Source organism: Chlamydotis macqueenii, chromosome 4 (assembly GCF_036417535.1).
Source record: "Chlamydotis macqueenii isolate bChlMac1 chromosome 4, bChlMac1.mat, whole genome shotgun sequence".
NCBI lineage: Eukaryota > Metazoa > Chordata > Aves > Otidiformes > Otididae > Chlamydotis > Chlamydotis macqueenii.
Genome location: NC_141559.1, coordinates 38,465,892 through 38,485,807, shown reverse-complemented (window position 1 = coordinate 38,485,807; position 19,916 = coordinate 38,465,892). Strand labels below are relative to the sequence as shown.

Genomic DNA, 19,916 nt, shown 5'->3' with positions numbered 1-19,916 from the left:
CTGAAAGAGACCCATCTGCAGATCCAAATCAGTCAAGCCATTTAATGTCTGGGAGACTCCACCAACTTCACCAGAGCATATAAAGAAAGTTTAAATCCTAACTGCATAGCTTTCTACCCTGAGTTCCCTGAGTCCTGCTGCTGTTGCTCACTTCCCTGGAAGCAGAGACATCAGTGCTTAACTCTGCAGGGTGGTCCATCTCCTGCTTCCTTAGCCCACTCAGGCTTAGACTCAAAGTTCCCAGCCTCATATGAAGGAGCTCAGTCTTCCCTGAAGACTCATTCCCTAAACTTACTCCCTAATTAAACCCAGATGCTCCATCCCATGCCTACCATATGTCAACATTCATTTGGCAGCAGACATCCAACTTGCTGTGTGGGATTTACCACTACAAACTAAACAAGGGACATCAAGCTTCTGATTGTTATAAAAATTATTACAGTGGTATTTCATGAATTACCACCATAGGTTTGCTTTATAGAGGGGGAAAATTAAAGTTGGTTTAGAACTATCTTGCATGGTTCAGTTCAACTCAAAGCAGACAACATACATCTGGGTGCCCTACAATTTTCATTAGAAGGCATTTGGATCCCATGTTGTAGAAGAGAAGAGGCTATGCTGACACTTAAAACATTATTTTCTTCTTGTACAAACATTCAAATACTAAACAAAGAAGCATTCTTAACTGCCTTTTCTTACTCCATTGTTTCCCAGTTTATTAAAATGACCTTTTACAGGTTTTGAAATATATCATGTAACAGAGATCTAGCAAAGTCTATTCTGCTTCTGTCATTTTTGTCATTTTGTCAGCCTCAATAAAATGCAGCTCCCCATTTCCCCCTGTCACATCACACAAATCTGATCACAAGTAAGTGGGAAGGATGAGGGAAGGCCCATGACAGACTGAGGCGCTGGTGCTGGATGGCTGAATGAGAAAAGGTGCAAGGAACAGATTTCCCAAATGGTCAAGTGTTAAGAAGAAACTTCCCACTAGATGGCTCACAGGATCTTTGTTGTATAAACAAAGGTAGAGATACCTGACCCAGCAACCATGGAAATAAAAATCTGTAATGAAAACATCACCAGAAAGTAGCACTCAGGATTTGCCATGACCGCACAGTCCTTTGCAGCCATGAACACTGAAAACATCATGCTGGAATTTATACAGCTCAGAGTCTTGATCCCTACCTAGTCTTTGACCTTGTCTAGACTCATGAAAAATAAGAGCAATGAGCCACTACCTAAGGGATACTTGCAGCTTCTTACGTTTTTGTTTATATTGCTACATAATATATTTAGTAATGTGTTCCGGTTTGAAAGGTAGAGCTAAAGGATGTAGAAAAGGGCAGTGTTAAGAGACCTTCATGTAGCATTCTGTGCACACACACACTCTCACTCATAAAGCCAACATTGTCTGACAGTTTAAAAAAGCATGTACACTTATCCCAATTCAAACACATTGTGGAAAAAAGCATGTTACATTGTTATTTCAATGTGGCCAGTGCTATAGTTGACCATATATTTCATTCCTACGCAAATTGTCATCTACTTAAACCGCACTTGGAAAAGCATGTAGTTATCAGCAACGACGGACTAAACTATGAGGAAACAGAATTCTTCTGAATGCAGGATGCCCTGTGTGCAAGTTGGGCTTTCACATCTCTTTCCTATACCCTTTCTTTAATGGCACCAAAAACCTAAAAGGAGAGCAGCACTCCATAAAAACAACCACGACTTTCTATGATGCAATCCAAACAACGGAACCATTGTAGATGGCTATATTACTTGATTACAAGAATGCAAGAATATGGAAATAATCTGCACCGCTCTTAATTACTGTGGCTGATTGCTATTGCAAGGTGACACTCCAGTGTATATAGTAGTGAAACGTTAAAAGCTAATTATAACTTTGGTATTACAATCAACACCAACATGACAGTACAGGACCCTCATATTCACAATGAACACTTCTTCTCCCATTATTTACCACTTCTATACAATAACTGATACAGAAATGCCCCAGGAGCTAACACTTTTTTTTTTTTTATTGTGTCACCACTGGGTATTTTGACTATGAAAATTATTATTACAAAGTACACATCCCATTTAAATGTAAAATACTGCCTTCATTAAGAAACTCATTAGGAAATTAAATTATGCAAAGCTTTGTCAAATTAATTAACTATTTTGTGGGTCATCAGATAACTTTTCCATTTTGTCATTCAAAGACCTATTCTTAAAATTGAGGTGCTGTAATTAGTATGCCATTGACAGAAATAGCTCCTCAGACTACTAACATTCTACTAGACGATGATCTTGTACTGTGGGAGCAGAACTTAATTCTCAAATATGGTTTGCATAACCATCTTGTTGACCTTCCATACCGAATAAAAGGACAGGAGCTGGTTTTGTCACTAGTATCTAGGAGGCATAATAACAAAGGAATCTCACCAGTTTACACAGTAAATCAATGATTGATACACCCAAAACCACAGAAAAGGACAAAACTAGTTTTTCAGCCTCTCTAATTAGCTCAATATTAAGTACTTTAAAACACTTAATCTTGTTTATACTGGGTGAATACTTAATGCAAATGAAATTTCAAATAGATGGGAGATTTAAATTTTGTAATATATTGATAATTTTATTCAGTACTGGTAAAAATTAGTTACATGTTCTTAAGATGGAGCTTTATGGCTTTCTAGTTTCCACTACTTTATTGAGCCACCTAAAACATCTTTCATATATTTGGTCATATTTATAAAAACTGTAAAATACTCTACCTCAAGAACTTATTCCTCAAAAGCCTATTTAAAATCATTTTCTCCAAGAATGTGCAAGACAAGGGCATTATGTTGTCATTGTATTCTTTATGGGATTTAAAGAGTTAAGTGTTCAAGAAGGCTTGTCTTACAAAGGGATGTTACTGTTAAAGCTTTAAGACCATTTAACTGCTAAAATACTCACTGAAATGACTCCTCCTCTGAGACTTATTAATTTCAATTTCAACAGAATTCAAATTCCTCCCCAATATTCAGCAGATTTATAAAATCAAAGCAGATCATTTCAATCCATGAAAAACTCAGATCAATGTCACACAAACTAATTTCCACAATGATGACCCAAATCCATCTGTTCTTTTTGAAGTGCTGGTCACAAGATAAATCTGCTGCTCACTCCTAGAACTAACTTTACTGTAATAAACCAACTGACAGAGGGACAGCTGTACACTTCTGTGTGTTGCCCAGATACAAGGACCTCAGAAATCAAGAAAACAACTGAAAATTAATCACTTTGAATTCTCTAGACCACAAAAAAAGGATAACCATATTTTCACTAATATGCTATTGGATACAAGAGCAGTCCTTCCATTACACCAGTGTTCTGATCTACCTCTCCTCAGTATTACAGCTACATACCTTTTTTTTAATGTCAAATTTAAAAAGCCAAACCCATACTCTCTAATCATATCTCCTTCTTAGATTCATGAAATGCCAGTTCTATAGCGCCTGCCTCTTAAGGTACCAAGTAGAGTCCATAGTAAAGTTACAGAAGATTTCATAACTCACTCTTTTGCCTCTCAAAGGCTTCTGCAGAGCTAGTCAAAATTTAACTCTGGAAATGTGTTCTATAATTCTTCTACATCTCAAACTTCAAAAATTGAGGCTGAGGTGTGACTCATAAATTTTTACCTCAATTCCATTTTAAAAAATCAGACTGTTTCTTCTTTTCTCACTGGTTTTAGAGATTTTCCATGAGATTTGTTTAGAGGCTTGAATATCTTGATGAACATCAAAGACAGATTGAGGTCCATAGAAAGACTGCTGTATGCTTTCTCTCTTTTTGCATAACCTCTTGTAATACAATAATCAATTAAAATACCTTTATGAGTTTAAAAATATACATAAAGTACTCATAAATCTAGAGGCACAGCGGACTGTGTTGAAGATCCTCAGAAAAGGCACTAATACTAATCTTCAGGCCAAATTTTCTTTGCCTCACAGCACAACACTTTGGCAGAAAAAAACGACTCTAGGGGTCTTGTCAGCTCTTCTTATGTTTGTTGCTGGCTTTTCACTACGGAAGAGGACTTCTTTATAAGACAGCAAGGATTATCACCCTTCCAGCATTTTTTCCATGCCCACTTTTCATTCTGGAACTCTTGCCTCTTAAGCAAGAATAAGCAACTCTTGCATAGTCTTTTCAGTGAGAGCTAAAGAATATCTCCTTGTTATGGAGTTCTGCTTGCTTTTACTTCGGCAGAGGATCTACTCTTAAAGGCCACCAAAACAGTTACAACAAAACAGACTGGTCTGTCCGTGTCACGCTGTTGGTTCAAAAATAGATACATATAAAAAGATTTTAAATAAAAACTAATGCAGACAGATAGAATGTAAATTAGTCTAATTATTGCCCTACATGTCATTTTCTTCTTTTTGAGATGCCTTCTTACCTTACACATGGGACTAGTTACAATTCATCTTTTAAAGTGGAAAAAAAGGTAGTATGATTGATTTCATTTGTCTGTCAGGTTTGTACGTATGTTTGATTAATAGAACTAGGCATACAGCAAAAACATGACCGAATTTTAGAAGTCATTAGCTTTTCTCCTCTTTGCATCACTTTCATACTAATTTTCAATGTGTCTTCAAGGAGGTGGAAAATACGGACATGTTCCAGTGAATTTTATCTTGTGTATTTACACAGTTGTACTTTGTTTCTTTTTTCCAGTGCCATAGCCCATGAAAGCAAGAAAGGCAACTTCAGGAGTTAACACATACAGACAATGCTTTAAAATTAATTTCTGCAGGGTTTGGTGAGTAGTAGTCTGCCTTCTTGGGTTACTTACTTTTTTTTCCCTTCAAAGTTCAACTATGTGTCTTGGCTAATGCACACATCAACTGCATTTACAGCAGCTGCTGAGAAATTACTGAAGGTAAAAATACTGTGAGACTGTGGATGGTGTCAATAGTACGTACCAGAGTGATGAAATTCCACTGCCCCACCATTTACCACTTCGTCAAGTACTATCTGCAATCTGACAATTACAGAGATGATGTGCCTGTACAAAATCGACTGAAACGACTCCTGGATCTTCCAAGCTGTGCTTGCAGTCCTATTGACATTCTCACCACTACAATTCACTACTGATTTGAGTAAAATGATGCACTTCTGGCAAACCACAACCACACACACTTTCTTTGATGTTTTGCCCATTACTTTAGGCTGCAAACCCAAGAGAAAAATGCAACAGCAATGCATGATATATCTTTGTTTAGACTTTCAGCTGCACTAACAACTCTAAAAGCACCATCTCTAAGACAGAGGCACTAGTAAGTATCAGAAGCAGTAGGTATCCCAGCTCAGTGGAACAGAACTCTGAAGACTCGGATCGTATTCACAGTTCTGCAAGTAGCAACTTTGAGATCTCCTGAGGAAAACCACTACACATTCTGGTAATTACAAATACATAATCAATAGATCTGACAGATATGCCATTAAAGAAAAATTGTGAATCTATAACATAATTACTAATAGTTTCTTGTTGATGTTTACAGTTCGGCAAAGCTCTGTCATTACCTTTTCCTCTCCTTTCTTCCTAAAATTATTAAATTCATTCTTTTTGCACTGATATTTTCTATGGAGGACATACCAAGCTTTTGCTTTTCATCTTAAAGCAGCACTAGGAACACTAGTGTACAATGCCTTTTCATCCCTTTTTCCTCCGTTATATTTCTTGATTCAGTGCCAACTGATGCTCTACTCATGGTTGGCAAGAATATCCCCTGTAATATCCCCTGTAATACCTTTAAAGGTAGGGGGTATGTACCTAAAATAGGGTGAAGTGCAAAGGCGATACATCTTCTGTCGTGAGTGCCAAGGCCGTTATCTCCAAGTCAACTGATACGGACTAGCTTGTACACCTACTCCCATACTGCCTGTAAAGTGTGTGGTGAGCCATTATCTTTCCTCCACCTGGGTTTTTCTAACCTGTATCTGGATGACTTTATTCATCATGCTAGCCACTGGAGCCAACCACGGTCATTGCAAACATTAACTAATGTGTACCTACCATAGATGTCTGAAAGACTAGAATCCTAAAACCAGAGAACAAGCTGATGTGACATCCCTGACATACTCAAGCTAATGTAACATCTCAAGGAGTTCATGTCACTTAAACAGTTATAGAAGCTGGACAAAGACTGGAACCCATCTTCAAGTAACATCATATACATATTCAGTTATTCAGGACTGGATTTTTCAGCTAACTTTCACCATCTAGTTTATCGCTGAGAATTCCTTTTTGAAAATGCTGAGAAACACCTCTTTTTCACTTGTGTGAAGTATCAGAAAATATGTTTTGGTAGCAAAGAAAATTCAGTTTACTGTTCTCATTCCCAGTATACAACAATCCTTAACTTTGTAAGGCTCCAGTAAATTAGGGTTCTACTAGTCAAGATTTAGATCCAGTATACATTCCATCAATAGAAAACAAACTTGCAAATAATGCCACTGCTTGAAGAGAAAACAGACTAGCTGTGAAAAAATCCCAAATGTTTAATTCATGATAGTGACAGAGAAAAAGTCAGTCCAGTTTAGTTTGCTGCTAGAAAAATACTCAAGTTGTTTCTAGTTGTTCATAGAATTTGACTCCTAATATGCAGTCATATAAATATTACACATCCACTCCAATCCAGTCACCATACAAAAATAATCTGGATGAAATTTTAGTCTCCTTAGTGCTAGAGACTGCTTTCACACTGCCTTCAGCATAGGGAGTTTTGTTCTTGAAACCTTAGTTTCAGGTGTCCTAGAAAAACATTCTGACAGCTGCTATTTCTTGAAAATAACTGGGTAAGTTTAAGTGATTTTTAGCAAATAGTAGATAAGAGCCATCAGGCTAAGAAGTTGCATCACACATAACGCACCAACTTGTTTATGACAGAAATTGCCGAGAAGAAATTTCCAGAGATCATTACAGTCTTGTTTGTGCAGAGCCAAACCTTAACAAAAGGTGAAGAATATGCTCTGACAAAGCTTCCACTTGATTTTTACAAAAAATAAGTTATTAATGCTCAGGTAACCAACACAAAACATTAGTTGTATTTGGAAGGATGTATATATGTGCTAGGAGCACAATACCTACATGCTGATGCAGGCACATATAAACATTTTTTTGTTTTAAAAGAAAGCTTAAAAATCTCTACAGTGAAACTATTCAAAAGAACTGATCTACCGTTAGTTCACATTCAATCCCCAGTACGACCATGATCTCAAAGGTTTCTGCTCACAAAAACAGAAACACATGCTTGTATGCTTTTAAGTGCTTCTAAACACTCCTAGCACAAACTGATTTTCACTAGCTTCCACACCCAATGTTAGTTTTGGTTTAGCCAACAGGCACGCAATCAGCAGCAGGTCTTACTACTGGTTCTATCATCAATATCAGAAAACAATGCGTTTCTACAGTTGAAACAAGTATGGTTCCTATTTAGTACATTACCAGTTAAGTATGCTTTACAGGATCCAGTGAAAACCATAATCTAGCAGTTACTGCTCTAACTACACAGTACCTAAAAAATATTTGTGAGAACTTGTTTCATTTCACTTTCATGGTAGGCTATGTTTGAAATGTAAACATAATATTTATAACTACTTTAAAATACATTTTGTTTAAACCTGACACTATTATCATCCATTGAAAAACTTGAAAACAACAGGTTTTTCTTATTTGTAGCACTTCAGATCTACTTCCATCCTACAGGGAGAGACACACAGGGCATACAGACAAGGCAAAACAGTCATGGTGTTTTTCCTAGCAGCCTCAGTGTCTCACTCATTTGCTGGATGGATTTTACTGTGTTAGCTGGTGTCTCAAGGGCAGCCTGAGACTCACACATTGGAAGTCTGATGCATTTTTAACACTGAAATACACTGGGGTAGAAGGTGAGGACTGACAGGCTTCCAAGGCATGACTGTAACACAAGTACAAACAGTAACTATTTTCAAAAGCAGGTATGGATTTACTACAGTAGCTGGACAGGCTTGTATCCCATTCCCCATCTGCAAGCTTAAAAAAATCATATGAAATACTTATTAAAACAGGACTGCGCACCTTCCCATGTCCCTATTCACTGCCTAACTACCTAAAATATAGCACAGTTATTTAATAGCCTTGTTTATAACCACTAGCTCCTGTCTTACAGTTTAGATGAACAAGATGAACTCCCTTCTCTGAACATACCTTGGTTCTTTTTACTTTACAGTGGCATATTTTTTTTAGGTAATTTCTTACAGTCACTTCTGCTTTGTGTATTTGCAACATGACTCATATTTATATATAGATAATAAAACATAATGATAATGAATAAACAAAAGCACTTATACTTGTGAGTTAGGCTGCACATAACACATTTTTATAGCAATCGTTTAATAAAGCCTAGGGAAAACACATTTACGTGAGTGAAGACCTATTTAAAACAAAACAGAAATCTAAAAAGTAGAAATTCTTACCCTAAAAAACTCTTTAGTGGAGCCAGAATCTAATGTCCCATAAGCAATTTCTGTTTGCTTGGAAAGATCCTCTGCACTTTCAATGGGAGACACCATCCTCTCAACGGTCAGGAAGGCAGCTAAGTTAGCCGTGTAGGATGAGATTATGATGAGGGTAAAGAACCACCACACACCTCCAACAATGCGCCCAGACAGGGATCTAATAACAAGTATGAAATGGATTTATAAAGTGAAATGAAAGTCCTTAAAAGGAACACACATTAACAGTTTTATGCAAATGATGCATTATACTATAGGGAAGCATTTCAGGCTATCTCAATAGCGCAGCTCTGTGTACTGGTCAGATGGGAAATCAAGGCATACTTCACTACATCTCCTGGATTTTGCTGAAATTGGGACTCCAGAATTTACTTTATGGAGAATTTAGTGATCCAGTTCTTCAAAGTTCTGAACACCCTGAAAGGAAATTGCTCCCATCACAATGTGCTGTCTTTACCACATAAGCTTGTTGTTCCCTCTGAAGTGAATTTGTGTGACATTATGAAGAGGATAAAACAAAATCAGTGAAACAGTGCTTTCGGATAAACCAGTATGCACTTAAAAATTAAGTGCATTTAGCTTGCTTATTTTCCTAAGACATTCAGACAAAGACTGATTTCCACAAAACAATGGCTTATGCTGGTGTGGACAATCTATACTGAGAAACAAACAGCATTATTTGCAACAAAAACTGGCCCAGGGAATAGCCATGAACTAAAAAGTGCACACAACTTTTGAAAGATACAAGCATTTTACAAACTGAGGACTGGACATGAAACAATCAGTGACAATGCAGAAAAATGGTGAAGAAAGTATATTTTAAAATAATAATAATAATCTGATGTTTTTAACTGCAGCAGGTGGGCTCTTATGGATCTTTGTTTTGCATCTCCTGCTCAAGAAGAGAGAAGAAAAGAGAACTCAAGAAAATATATAAAACAGTATAGAGTACACAACTAGAGAAATTCAATGATTTTCAATACTAGAAAAGTAATAGAAGAGAAATATTGATATTGCCATTATTGTCAAACCTGAAATTTTTAAATGATCCTTTAAACTTTGAAATTACTTACTACTTTGTTTTCAAACAAGACTTTACAGGAAGAAGTATAAAATCTTTGGAGATATGCTTAATTATTTGGCAGAAATGTGCATGTAGTTGAAAGCCTAGTACTAAGGCGTTGTAGTAGCTTAGGTATGTCTTGATGTGTCTCCTCTATCTATTAAAGTAAACAAATTACAAATGACTCACCCAGTCTACTGAATTGCGAATGAGACTTCAAACCAATTCTGACAAAATTTTTGTACAGATATATAGACAGATATAACTATATATATATACATATTTAAAAATTATAGTTATATAAAGCTGATTTATTAAACTGGGAACAAAAATAGAAGCAATTCTGGACAAACGATTTTTACTAATTGCTATTGTATCAAATCCCTGTGATAATTCAGACATTAGAAGATTTATTCCATGTCACAACACTTGCTAATTCACTCTACTACATGCAAAACAAGTCATATAAGGTCGAGAATATGTTAGTAAAAAGAATCATAAGAAAGAAATTATTTCAAGCTCCTTCTAAATTGAGATGTATTCTGCAAACATGCTTTTCTGCTTATTTTGACATGGAGGTAATCTGAGTATAAAATAATTCTACAATTAAGAGATTGAATTATATGATAAATATATATTTGCAAAGTGACAATGTGTATTTAATAACTGTAGATTTTACGGCACTTTATAATGTATTGATGGCACTTGCTATAAGTGTTAATAATTTTCAAAAGCCCATGATCTGTCAGCAAACAACGTTGCCAGTGACTTTGTGAAAAAAGAATAAGCTCAATGCCAATCCAGACAATATGCTCCCAATGACATTTTACAAGTAAAATTTTTGGGGTGTCATTTGTATTCAAAGTTTTCCCATAAGTTCTGTCCCAGTCAAATAAATAATTTAATTTTGTATGTACATTTCAAGAAGTTTCTAAAGATTGATAATATAGGCTAGTATGAACCCACACTTTACAAGCACCTCATTCATCAGACCACTAAATACTAAAAGAACAATTTCTGTGCAGAATTACCTAAATTTGTGCACCACATTTTATACTTACGAAAGTATTTTATGGCAGCACTGAGAGTACACTCACATCTCAAAAAAGGTGAGGAAAATTTTGCTGTAAGTTACCATTATCATATATTATTCTATTCTGTTCTACCGTATTGTTTCTGTGCTACCCATGGTGGCAACATAGGGATTGCTATTGCAGACCAGTTTCCAGGTGGTCCAGTCTTACTCAGCACCACCTTCTATTTCAGAGGCTGGAAGCCCTGTTTAGTTGTCTACTCTAAAATTCTTACAATTTTTGTCATTTTTATTAAAGAAATGAAAGTAGCAACAGTGGAAAATTTAACTTCACACAGACATTTTGCTGATGCCTGCAAAAGGAAGACATTATTTTTCATATCTACTCTGATTAATTTGTGGAGAGCTCAAATTCCATAGTGATAGTTTTGGTGCAAGAACAAAAATAACTGAGGTGTTTTCAGCCCTTTTCTATTTTTAAAGTAAACAGATAATACACAAGCAAACCACTTTCCTCAAAAATGTTTGTAATGAAATAAAGTGCTGTTAAACACTTTACTAATGCTAAATCTTGAATCTCCAAAATGATTTGAGTTTCATGCACCTTTTATGATGAGCATTTACTACCACTATTCTTACATCACCTTTCAAAAGTTATCAAACCGTGCACAATAACTGTCACGCCTTAATAGTCAGTAAAATAATACTTTAAAAAAAAAAAGATTGTTATTCTACTATGGCCTTCATTCAATAAAAATAATTTTATAGCTAATAAAGGACTTTGCAGACAACTAAACCTGTGAAGTGTGTAATCGATACAAAAACCCCATAGGACTTCAATTAACACAGCTTCTCATGATCTGAAACAATCTACTCTCTCTTCACTGCCTCCTTTCTTGTACACAATTCTTATCATGTTATATGCCAAATCCATTACATCTTTCATCATAAAGGCTTGTCTATCTCACTTCAATAGGCCAGCCCTTACACAGAATCGCTGAAGTTCTCATACAATAAATACTCTGCTATTTCCACAGTAGAACAACTTGAAAATCTGCTGTTGCCTTTTGGGATGCATGACTGATAACTAAGAAATGCTCCCTTGGTGTGATCTATTTTGCCCACTAACCACTAGACTCACAAGAAATGGACCTGTTCCCTGTCTTACTTTAGGATGTTTAGAAGAAAGTTTAATTGCTTAGTATAATTAGGTAGGTCTTCCAACTTGATTTCCTTTAAACCCAGTTGCCCTATTTCACTTGTTACTATAGTTCTTTCAAGTAATAAGTAGTTATTTACCTACCTACTTACCACTTTGCTGAATCAAGGCTAGAACCACTTGTGCACAAGGGAAATAGCATATTTAATGGGCTGCAAAGGAATTAAGTTAAGCGCTTTACAGTTGTCCCTAATAAAAGTAGGTGAAAATCCATGAGGAATTAAGCATTTATAAACCAGATCTTCAAACTCATTTTAGCAATTTCCTTTGTGACTTTTCTAAAACTAGGCCATGGAAAAACAGCAGCATTTTGCAACTATTCATATGAATTTAGAGCCATCACATGACTTTCATTGCAGTTCAAAGCTCTCCTGTAGAAAAAAGAGTGGATTAATAACTGTGTTACAGTACGTTGTGAGTTTTAGATGGAAAGTGCAGCCTGTGTAGTTTGTGACTAATATGTTACCCTTTTTTTCCCATTACAGTTGTTGTGAACCATATGCACTGTCAACTGTAAAATGGGAATATGCAGCAAAAACACGGTACCCCTCCAAGAAGGCATGGAATGACTTGAACCTTATGCATTTTACAGTCTCTGCATGGTGTATATAACTTCACTGGGCAAATGTATGATTGACTTTAAGACAGTACCGATCAAACAGATCGTGACCCTATGTCACAGACAACTGCTTTTATTTCAAGGACTTTTGTGAGTTTAGGGAGGGAAAAACACAGCAATTTATTTCTTTCCGATAGTGAAAATATATGCACCATGAACCTCCTCCGGCTGAGACGGCTGAGACCAAAAATGCACAAAGTTGAAATGGGTGAGTAACCAACCTTGGCGAAATATCGCATCCTTGCTGCATAAAGGCACCCAGGGAAAACCAGAGACTATTAAATATCCCAAATTCATTAGTTGATTCGTTAGTTTGCATTTCTCTTCCATCTTCAAATTCCTCAGTGTGCCACTCGTATGGGCTAAATCTGCTGACCAGGAATAAAACTACACTGACCCCAATGTAGGCAAAAACAATGCACATCCATATTTCATATGCTAATGGATCAAGAAATGAAAACACTCCTGGCTTGGACTTCTGAGGCTTCTTTATCATTATTGATATCCCCAGGCTCATAAAGGGCTTTGAGAAGTCAATCACCTCTTCTCTCACCAATGTTATAGTTAATGGAGCGATTGCAATATCGGCTTTCTGTAAAGAAAGAAAAAAAGCAAATAATAGCTAATACAATTATCAGAGCAAAGAATGGTTTAGTTTCTATTGCATTTCACAAATAGAAAACAGGACAGTAGACACACCAGCAACATTAGTTTCACCAAGAACGTCCTATGAAGAATTTCAGAAGTTTTCAGTTGAAACTCTTCTGACTGAAATGCATAAAACCATATGATTGGCATATTCCAAGCTTCCCTTTTTACATATGCCCTTTTAAAAGTACATGACACTTAAAAGTGTTAGTAAAGTACATTGCCTTTCACCTAGTCAGAAGGATAAAATATGCACTCACTTCCACTTAATATCTAATTCTATGTTTTACTTTCAAAATTTTTCATGCCAATACAAGTTATTAATTCTCTGTCAAAGGAATTACATAATTTTCCTCTACTCTACAGAGAAAACTAAACTGAATCTCACTCCATCAGTCACCTTTAATGGCTTTAGTATAAAAGATTTTCTTACCCCATAAACAAGTTCTCCAACCATCCCATTCCAGATTTTCGTGTCTGCATCCCTCGCCCCATACTTGCCATCTCCAACAATTGTGAGCTTATATTTGAATCCACAGTGTTTAGCAATTTCTGTAGCTAAGTCCACACAATAGCCCTCATAGCGATCATTTCCTTCAAGCATTTCGTGATTTTTCTTCATCATGACGTATGGGGACTCCTGCACAGAAAGAACTTGCCTTAGCTACTTGGTAAAGAGACAGATGTATCAGTAGTGCACTTCATAGATCAATATATTTCCTTTTTCATGTGAAGAAGAGATGATACATTTGAATCACACATGCTATGTATATGTTAGCTGTTAATTATTAATGTGACATGTCCATAATACATTTAAAAGCTGTGTTCTTCACAGTCATACATAAATAATACTCACAGGTATAGTGATTCCCAGCAGTATGTTAATAATTACCATGACTGTTAACAGGAGTTATGCATTCAGAGAAGAAAAAGTAAGTTCCAAAATCAGTTTCTTTCTCTCATACGGTTTGGATGGAAGAAGGCAAAGGTATTTAGTTGCTTTTTGTTGTTGTCTTAATACAAAAAAAATTCCTATTTTGCAATCATATCACACCCTGAGAAAACACTTCAGGCTCTCCAGACTATATCTTTATTGAATTACTACACAAACAATAGGTAAGATACCTGAAACTATGCAGTAACGTTCTATCATTAGCACAACTGGTGATGAGTCGCAAGTTGTATTAAAGTAATGTATCTCCTCTTTGCTCAGTTGTTACCAAACTATTCTTGCATCCAGTGAAATTCCTAGCCTCTGACTTATCCAAAATGATAAAGAAGCTGTGTAACTTACAGAGAAATGCTGTTCTATAATAGTACATAACATTATTTTCTAGACAACCAGAATACAACTTCTCATGTTTTATTTTACACTTCAGCAATCCATAGCAGCTAACATTCTGAAGCCTAAGAACCAGTCTCTTTGTTGTTTGGCAAAATCCATTCTCTAAAACTAACACTATGGTTCTGTCTCTCAGACAAAGTTCCTCTCTTTGAAAACACACATTTCATTTCTGTTTTCATGTTTAAAAATTTTAACTTTCTAGGATGTTCAATCAATGACTGTTTATCTTCTACAGAACAAAACTGCATGCTGAATCACATACATTTCCTTAATTTCCAGATTTTATTTATGTTTCATAATGAGTAACAGGTCACAACCTCAAATAATAAAAAGACAGTATTTTTAAACTAATATAATGATGAGAAACAAATCACTGTAGGACAGATTGTCTTCTGGCAAAATATGAGGTTAATTACCAAAATAGTGGTGACAATAATAGTCTTATTCTCTAGTCCTGAAGATTCATTTCCAAGAGGGCCATCAAGAGGATTCACAACCATTTTGTCCACTTCACTCCAATATCCAATCTAAAGAGAGTTTATAGGATGCACAGACACTAGTGAATATGAACTTTTATAGAAAAGATAAAGCACATTATTATTATGCCCTTCATTTATGCTCACAGAGAACTATTATAGCTACAGATTTACTAGGGCAAATATTTCTATTTATATAGCTAAAGACTACAACAAACAGTAAAAATATTGAACTAATGACATTTGTGCACATTCAGTGATCTAACACAGGTATACCATTTTCATTCATATATTAACAGGTTTAGTATCAACATCAAAAACTGTAGGACTGAAAGGGTTATGAAATATCCCAAATTAGGAAGACATAAGAAACTGGATTTTCCTGAAAATTCTGGAATTAGAGCAGAAAGATAATCACATTTAAAGAAAACATCACTGAAAAGCTGTATTCTGCATTTGTCAGATAGACGCACATTTCCCCAAATACTGGCTCACATTTAGCTATTCAGATCAGAAAGCAAAAAATTTAATCCATAAAACTGAAAAGAAAATACTCTTATGTAGTACTTACCAGAAATAACAACCCATATTTGTTATAACGAAATAATGCATATTTTTACTTTGTTCAGTAAGACCATTGTAGAATACACCTATGAATAAATACTATCACAACTCATGCTTTAATTAATCTATAGTGTTTCATTACCTACCTTAACCCGTTGCTTAGCATGGTAAAACCTTTAAAGACACTGTAAGACAGTTCAAATTACCTTCCGAGGACCAGTACTTTTGAGTTCCATGACGTTTATTGTAAAATTGATTCTCTTTCCATTCTGATCAAACTTTATATTCCCTGTTAGACCTTCCACCTGAACCTATATAGATGAAGATGAAAGTGGTAGAAGAATTAAGTTTATTTCTTTTAGAAAATGCATTTTGTATTTCCCTAAATGATTACTGGTATTTCAAAAACACTCAGTTTAGACTCTTTTCCATAGGCTATATATTATCTTAGTATGAGACACTTCCACATTATTCCCAGCAAGACCCAGGCAAGTCTGGAGGATGGAAGGTTCTTCTCAAGCATTTATAGAGAATTCCACACATGCACTCATCCCAGCATTCACTTCAGGGAAGCTACCTGTTTCAATGCCCTTTCTATTTCTACACCATGACCCCAGGGTACAGCTGGATTTGCAAGACAATCTCCAGCATTTCCTCTTCTGGAGATCTCAATCCTCTGTTTACGCAAATTACGGAAAGCTTCTGTCATCACTTGAACAGCATCATAGGTGAGAGCAGATGTGTACTGAAAAGAAGTGAAAATATTTAATTAAAAACCAGCCTCAGCTTCACTACACCTTCCAATCCACTCATTAATTCATTAAACACAGAATCATATTAAAAATAAAATGGACAGTAAGATATCCTTGGAATTAGACCAGTTTTTCTTTAGTTTGGAGGTCATGACCCTCTGAGGGATATCTGTGCAAATTAATGAAGTGTTCTCTATCTGAATGGTTAGCAGCAGTGCTAAAAAGCCTAAACTGAAGATTTATAGTTGTTTTCAGTGAATTACATTTCTTTCTCACTACAACTAAGTAACAGTTCTGTCTGCAGATATAGCTGGAAGTTCATGGAGGTTGAAACAGGAAAAAAAACCAAGTTCCACTACTTAACTTGAGTTAGCCTCTAAAAATAAGAAATTGTTCCTCTCATCACACTCTTCATGGAGATGCATTTATACACAGCTCTCTAGACTACATCTCCTCCCACATATATGCACACAAAACCAAACAACATACATTTGTATATATGTGCACTTAACATTTTTCTGTTAAATATAAAAACTCAGGTGTAGCTATTCTCAAATATGCAATACCTTGTCAATACCATGCAAAAACAGATTTTAGGTTGAGATGTCTGGAAGAAGTGGTGCCCCTCAAAGAACAAGAGAGACGAGGAAGAGCCCCGTGTTCCTAATCTGACACAATCTAAGGAGCTTTACAACTCTTGAGGCATCAGAGAGGAATCCTGTGATCACATGCATCAGAAGCTAGGGCTAAACAGTCAAAAGCAGTTATCTTCAGTGACTGGAAAATTTAATAACTTAACTAACTGAACAGAAACCACATGTGCACATACACTGAGGACTTTGTTGGATGGGCTTTATGAATCCAGAACATTGCAATTATGCCAAATATAAGGGACATTTTTGGAAATATGGGCCAGAATAGAACTACTTACAGCCTTATGAATGAATGCAATGATCCCTATGAAGGCTATTAGATGCTGAAAATATATAAACTGTAAAGCAGAGAGAAATTATATACTGGCTCTTTGCTTCAATGGCTTAGACTTTAATGAGAATTTTAATTAGCTAGCTCAAGTCATGCAGAAGGCTCTTGTAATTGTAACCAAGGCAGATTCCTGAATTGAGGTCATTTTTGTATGTAACTGTTGGACCTTGGAGAGGAAGAAAAGGAAGGTGGAACTCTTTTTTTTTTTTCAGATATATAAGGTTACTAGGTGATTAATGTGAATCTTCTCAAGAAAGTTCTCTCAGTGACTTTTATGGAAATCTTTAAAGGGATCAGAACAGCAGAAGAACAAAGTGAAAGACTGGCTGGAGCCGATACCACTTTCTACTGCTGAAGTAGCAGTGATTAAGTTGTGGCATGGATTTGGAGATGAGGAGAAGGTAACAGAGAGAAGAGAAAGGGTCTTGACTCACTTTTTTGGGACTGACTAGGAATATTACCTAAGTGTAGCTCTTTGCAGTACAGAAACATATTGCATCACACTAGCATTTTGAAAAACTTTGGATACAGCACTGTGATTAACCACTAAAACATACTTTGGGTAGCACAGAAAATGAGAGCTTGAAATTGAGAAGTTATAGTACTATCTAATTCAGTTCTTCTATGTTTCATTTGATCACTGGGATATGTTGAATGTATTACCTGAAGAATATTATCTCTATAGTGTATAAATACTGGGCTGAATATTCACAACTCAGTCATATATTCAGTTTGTGTAGGGCTTTGCCTATCAATATATATCTGTCCGTGTATACATGTTATCATATATACAAAATCCACATGCTTTAATTTAGGTTAAGTCAGCTCTAATCTAAGGATCTCAAAATATTTTACGAGCATCTTACACCTTCATGTTGTTGGCGATGCCATGAAAGCAAACAACCCATGCATCATTTCTTACTGCTTTATTCTGCATACAGTTTCAGATCCTAATAATCTTCATGAGGCTCATTAGAACTATCTATAGCATAATGAACAGATGTAAAGTTGACAAACTAAATGAAAGTAAACTCATTACCATAAACAAGAAATAACAGACGGATAACCTGCTCATGTAGAGGGGTGTCTCTGTGAGTGCGTCTGCGAAATAAATAAAATTGTCATAAGCTAAAGGATGCATCAGCCCTGTCTTGATTAACTTTCTTTTATACTGGAGATTCATCCACATTCTGATCTGCACTATGAAAAAAAATAAGTGGAAACATTATTTGGAATATTATTCTCTGGAAGTGGGATGGGCTCTTGCAGCCTACTGCTTTTAAAGCAGTGTAAATCTCATAACTTCATTTCAGTTCTTTTCAAATTTACTTGGTAAAATCAGCAACTTTAATATAAATCGGTACTGGTACTATCCTATAGTTCCTACAGAATCAGTCGTGTTAATTAAAGCATGGCAAAGAATATGTGAACAAAATCTTGCTTCTCATAATTCTAGAACTATGACAATAATAAGCTGATAAGATAAACTATAATATAATGTACTGAAGTGCCTAAAGATTTCAGGTTATTTGCCATGAAACATGGATTGCACGCATATCATATGAAAAGAATTCCTCTCTAAATAAATGCCCTAATTGCCAAGAAGAGAAAACACAAGGTCTACATGTGATTGTATTCAATTTAAATTTAAAATGTACTGTAGATCTTAACAAAATTTGGAAACTGAAATTGTGCAGATGAATTTGAAAAGTAAAGACAAAAGAAAGTTGTCCCAGACTAAGCAGAAGATACTAACCACGTGCTGTCCAAGGAAAACTGGCAAGATGTTGACTTTTGTAAATTGAGCTGTTTTCCAGTAATTCAGAAGATACTAAAGATAACTAAAAGGCCCAGTATCCTATTCTGTACAATCAGTAACTGAATCTTCTGAAGATGAAATTGCAGAAGACATCCCCATAAGCACAAGATTTTTTTATACATATATTTTAAAGCTGTAAGATATTATTAAATGATGTAATGTTAGCCCATTAGTCCTCTGTTCAACCCAATGCCTGTCCATGTGCTGAAGACAAAGTTGAGAGATACACTTAGAGATTTAAAACATTAAAAGAATACACTTCAGCAGTGGAAAAGAAATGAAAACGTGAAGACATAAATGCAAAAAAAAAAAAAAAAAAAGGAAGTATTTTGAATTATTTTCTCTTGCTTCTGATATCTGCAATGTCTAAATGTATCGTTAGCGTACTAGTTGGTTTTTTTACAGTCAGAAAAGAGAAATAAGCGTTTTAAGGTGTGATTAATTTGACCTGTTAGACACCTTCTGTAAGATGAAATGAATCGTGCCTTAGATTCCATTAACTTGATCTCCAGTGACTTCTGAGACTATTGGAGGAATTCAGGGTGATCAGCTTAGATACATATGTCTACACTGTAGACACACTAAAAACAAATTAAAACCACTCAAGGGGACTATGAACTAGCCATTCAGCCCTGACCTAACAGAACAGTGAGAAAGACAAACAAAATAATAAGATATTTTGGGCACAGACTGTACCAGCAGAGCCAAAGAAGGCAGTGCTGTTGTACAAGGCACTAGGGAGACCTCAGCCAGAATGGCGTACCCAGCTGAAGCAGTGCTCAAGATGGCTGACATCAGTCTGAAACAGCCCAGACGGTTCCCCACCTTTTTGAGAGAGCTG

The 19,916-nt window shown here is 35.7% G+C and overlaps 1 protein-coding gene across 3 annotated transcripts in view; it reads right to left on the bottom strand.

The window, feature by feature from the left end:
• GRIA2 (glutamate ionotropic receptor AMPA type subunit 2) overlaps positions 1–19,916 on the bottom strand; it is a 94,217-nt gene that overhangs the window by 5,592 nt on the left and 68,709 nt on the right. For all 3 annotated transcript variants that reach the window (XM_086747875.1, XM_086747874.1, XM_086747873.1), the window contains exons 7-12: positions 16,098–16,265; positions 15,727–15,831; positions 14,897–15,007; positions 13,569–13,775; positions 12,709–13,079; positions 8,515–8,713 (exon numbers count right to left, since the gene is read on the bottom strand). In XM_086747875.1, the coding sequence (XP_086604001.1) occupies positions 8,515–8,713; positions 12,709–13,079; positions 13,569–13,775; positions 14,897–15,007; positions 15,727–15,831; positions 16,098–16,265 (1,161 nt within the window). The remainder of the gene's footprint in view (positions 1–8,514; positions 8,714–12,708; positions 13,080–13,568; positions 13,776–14,896; positions 15,008–15,726; positions 15,832–16,097; positions 16,266–19,916) is intronic.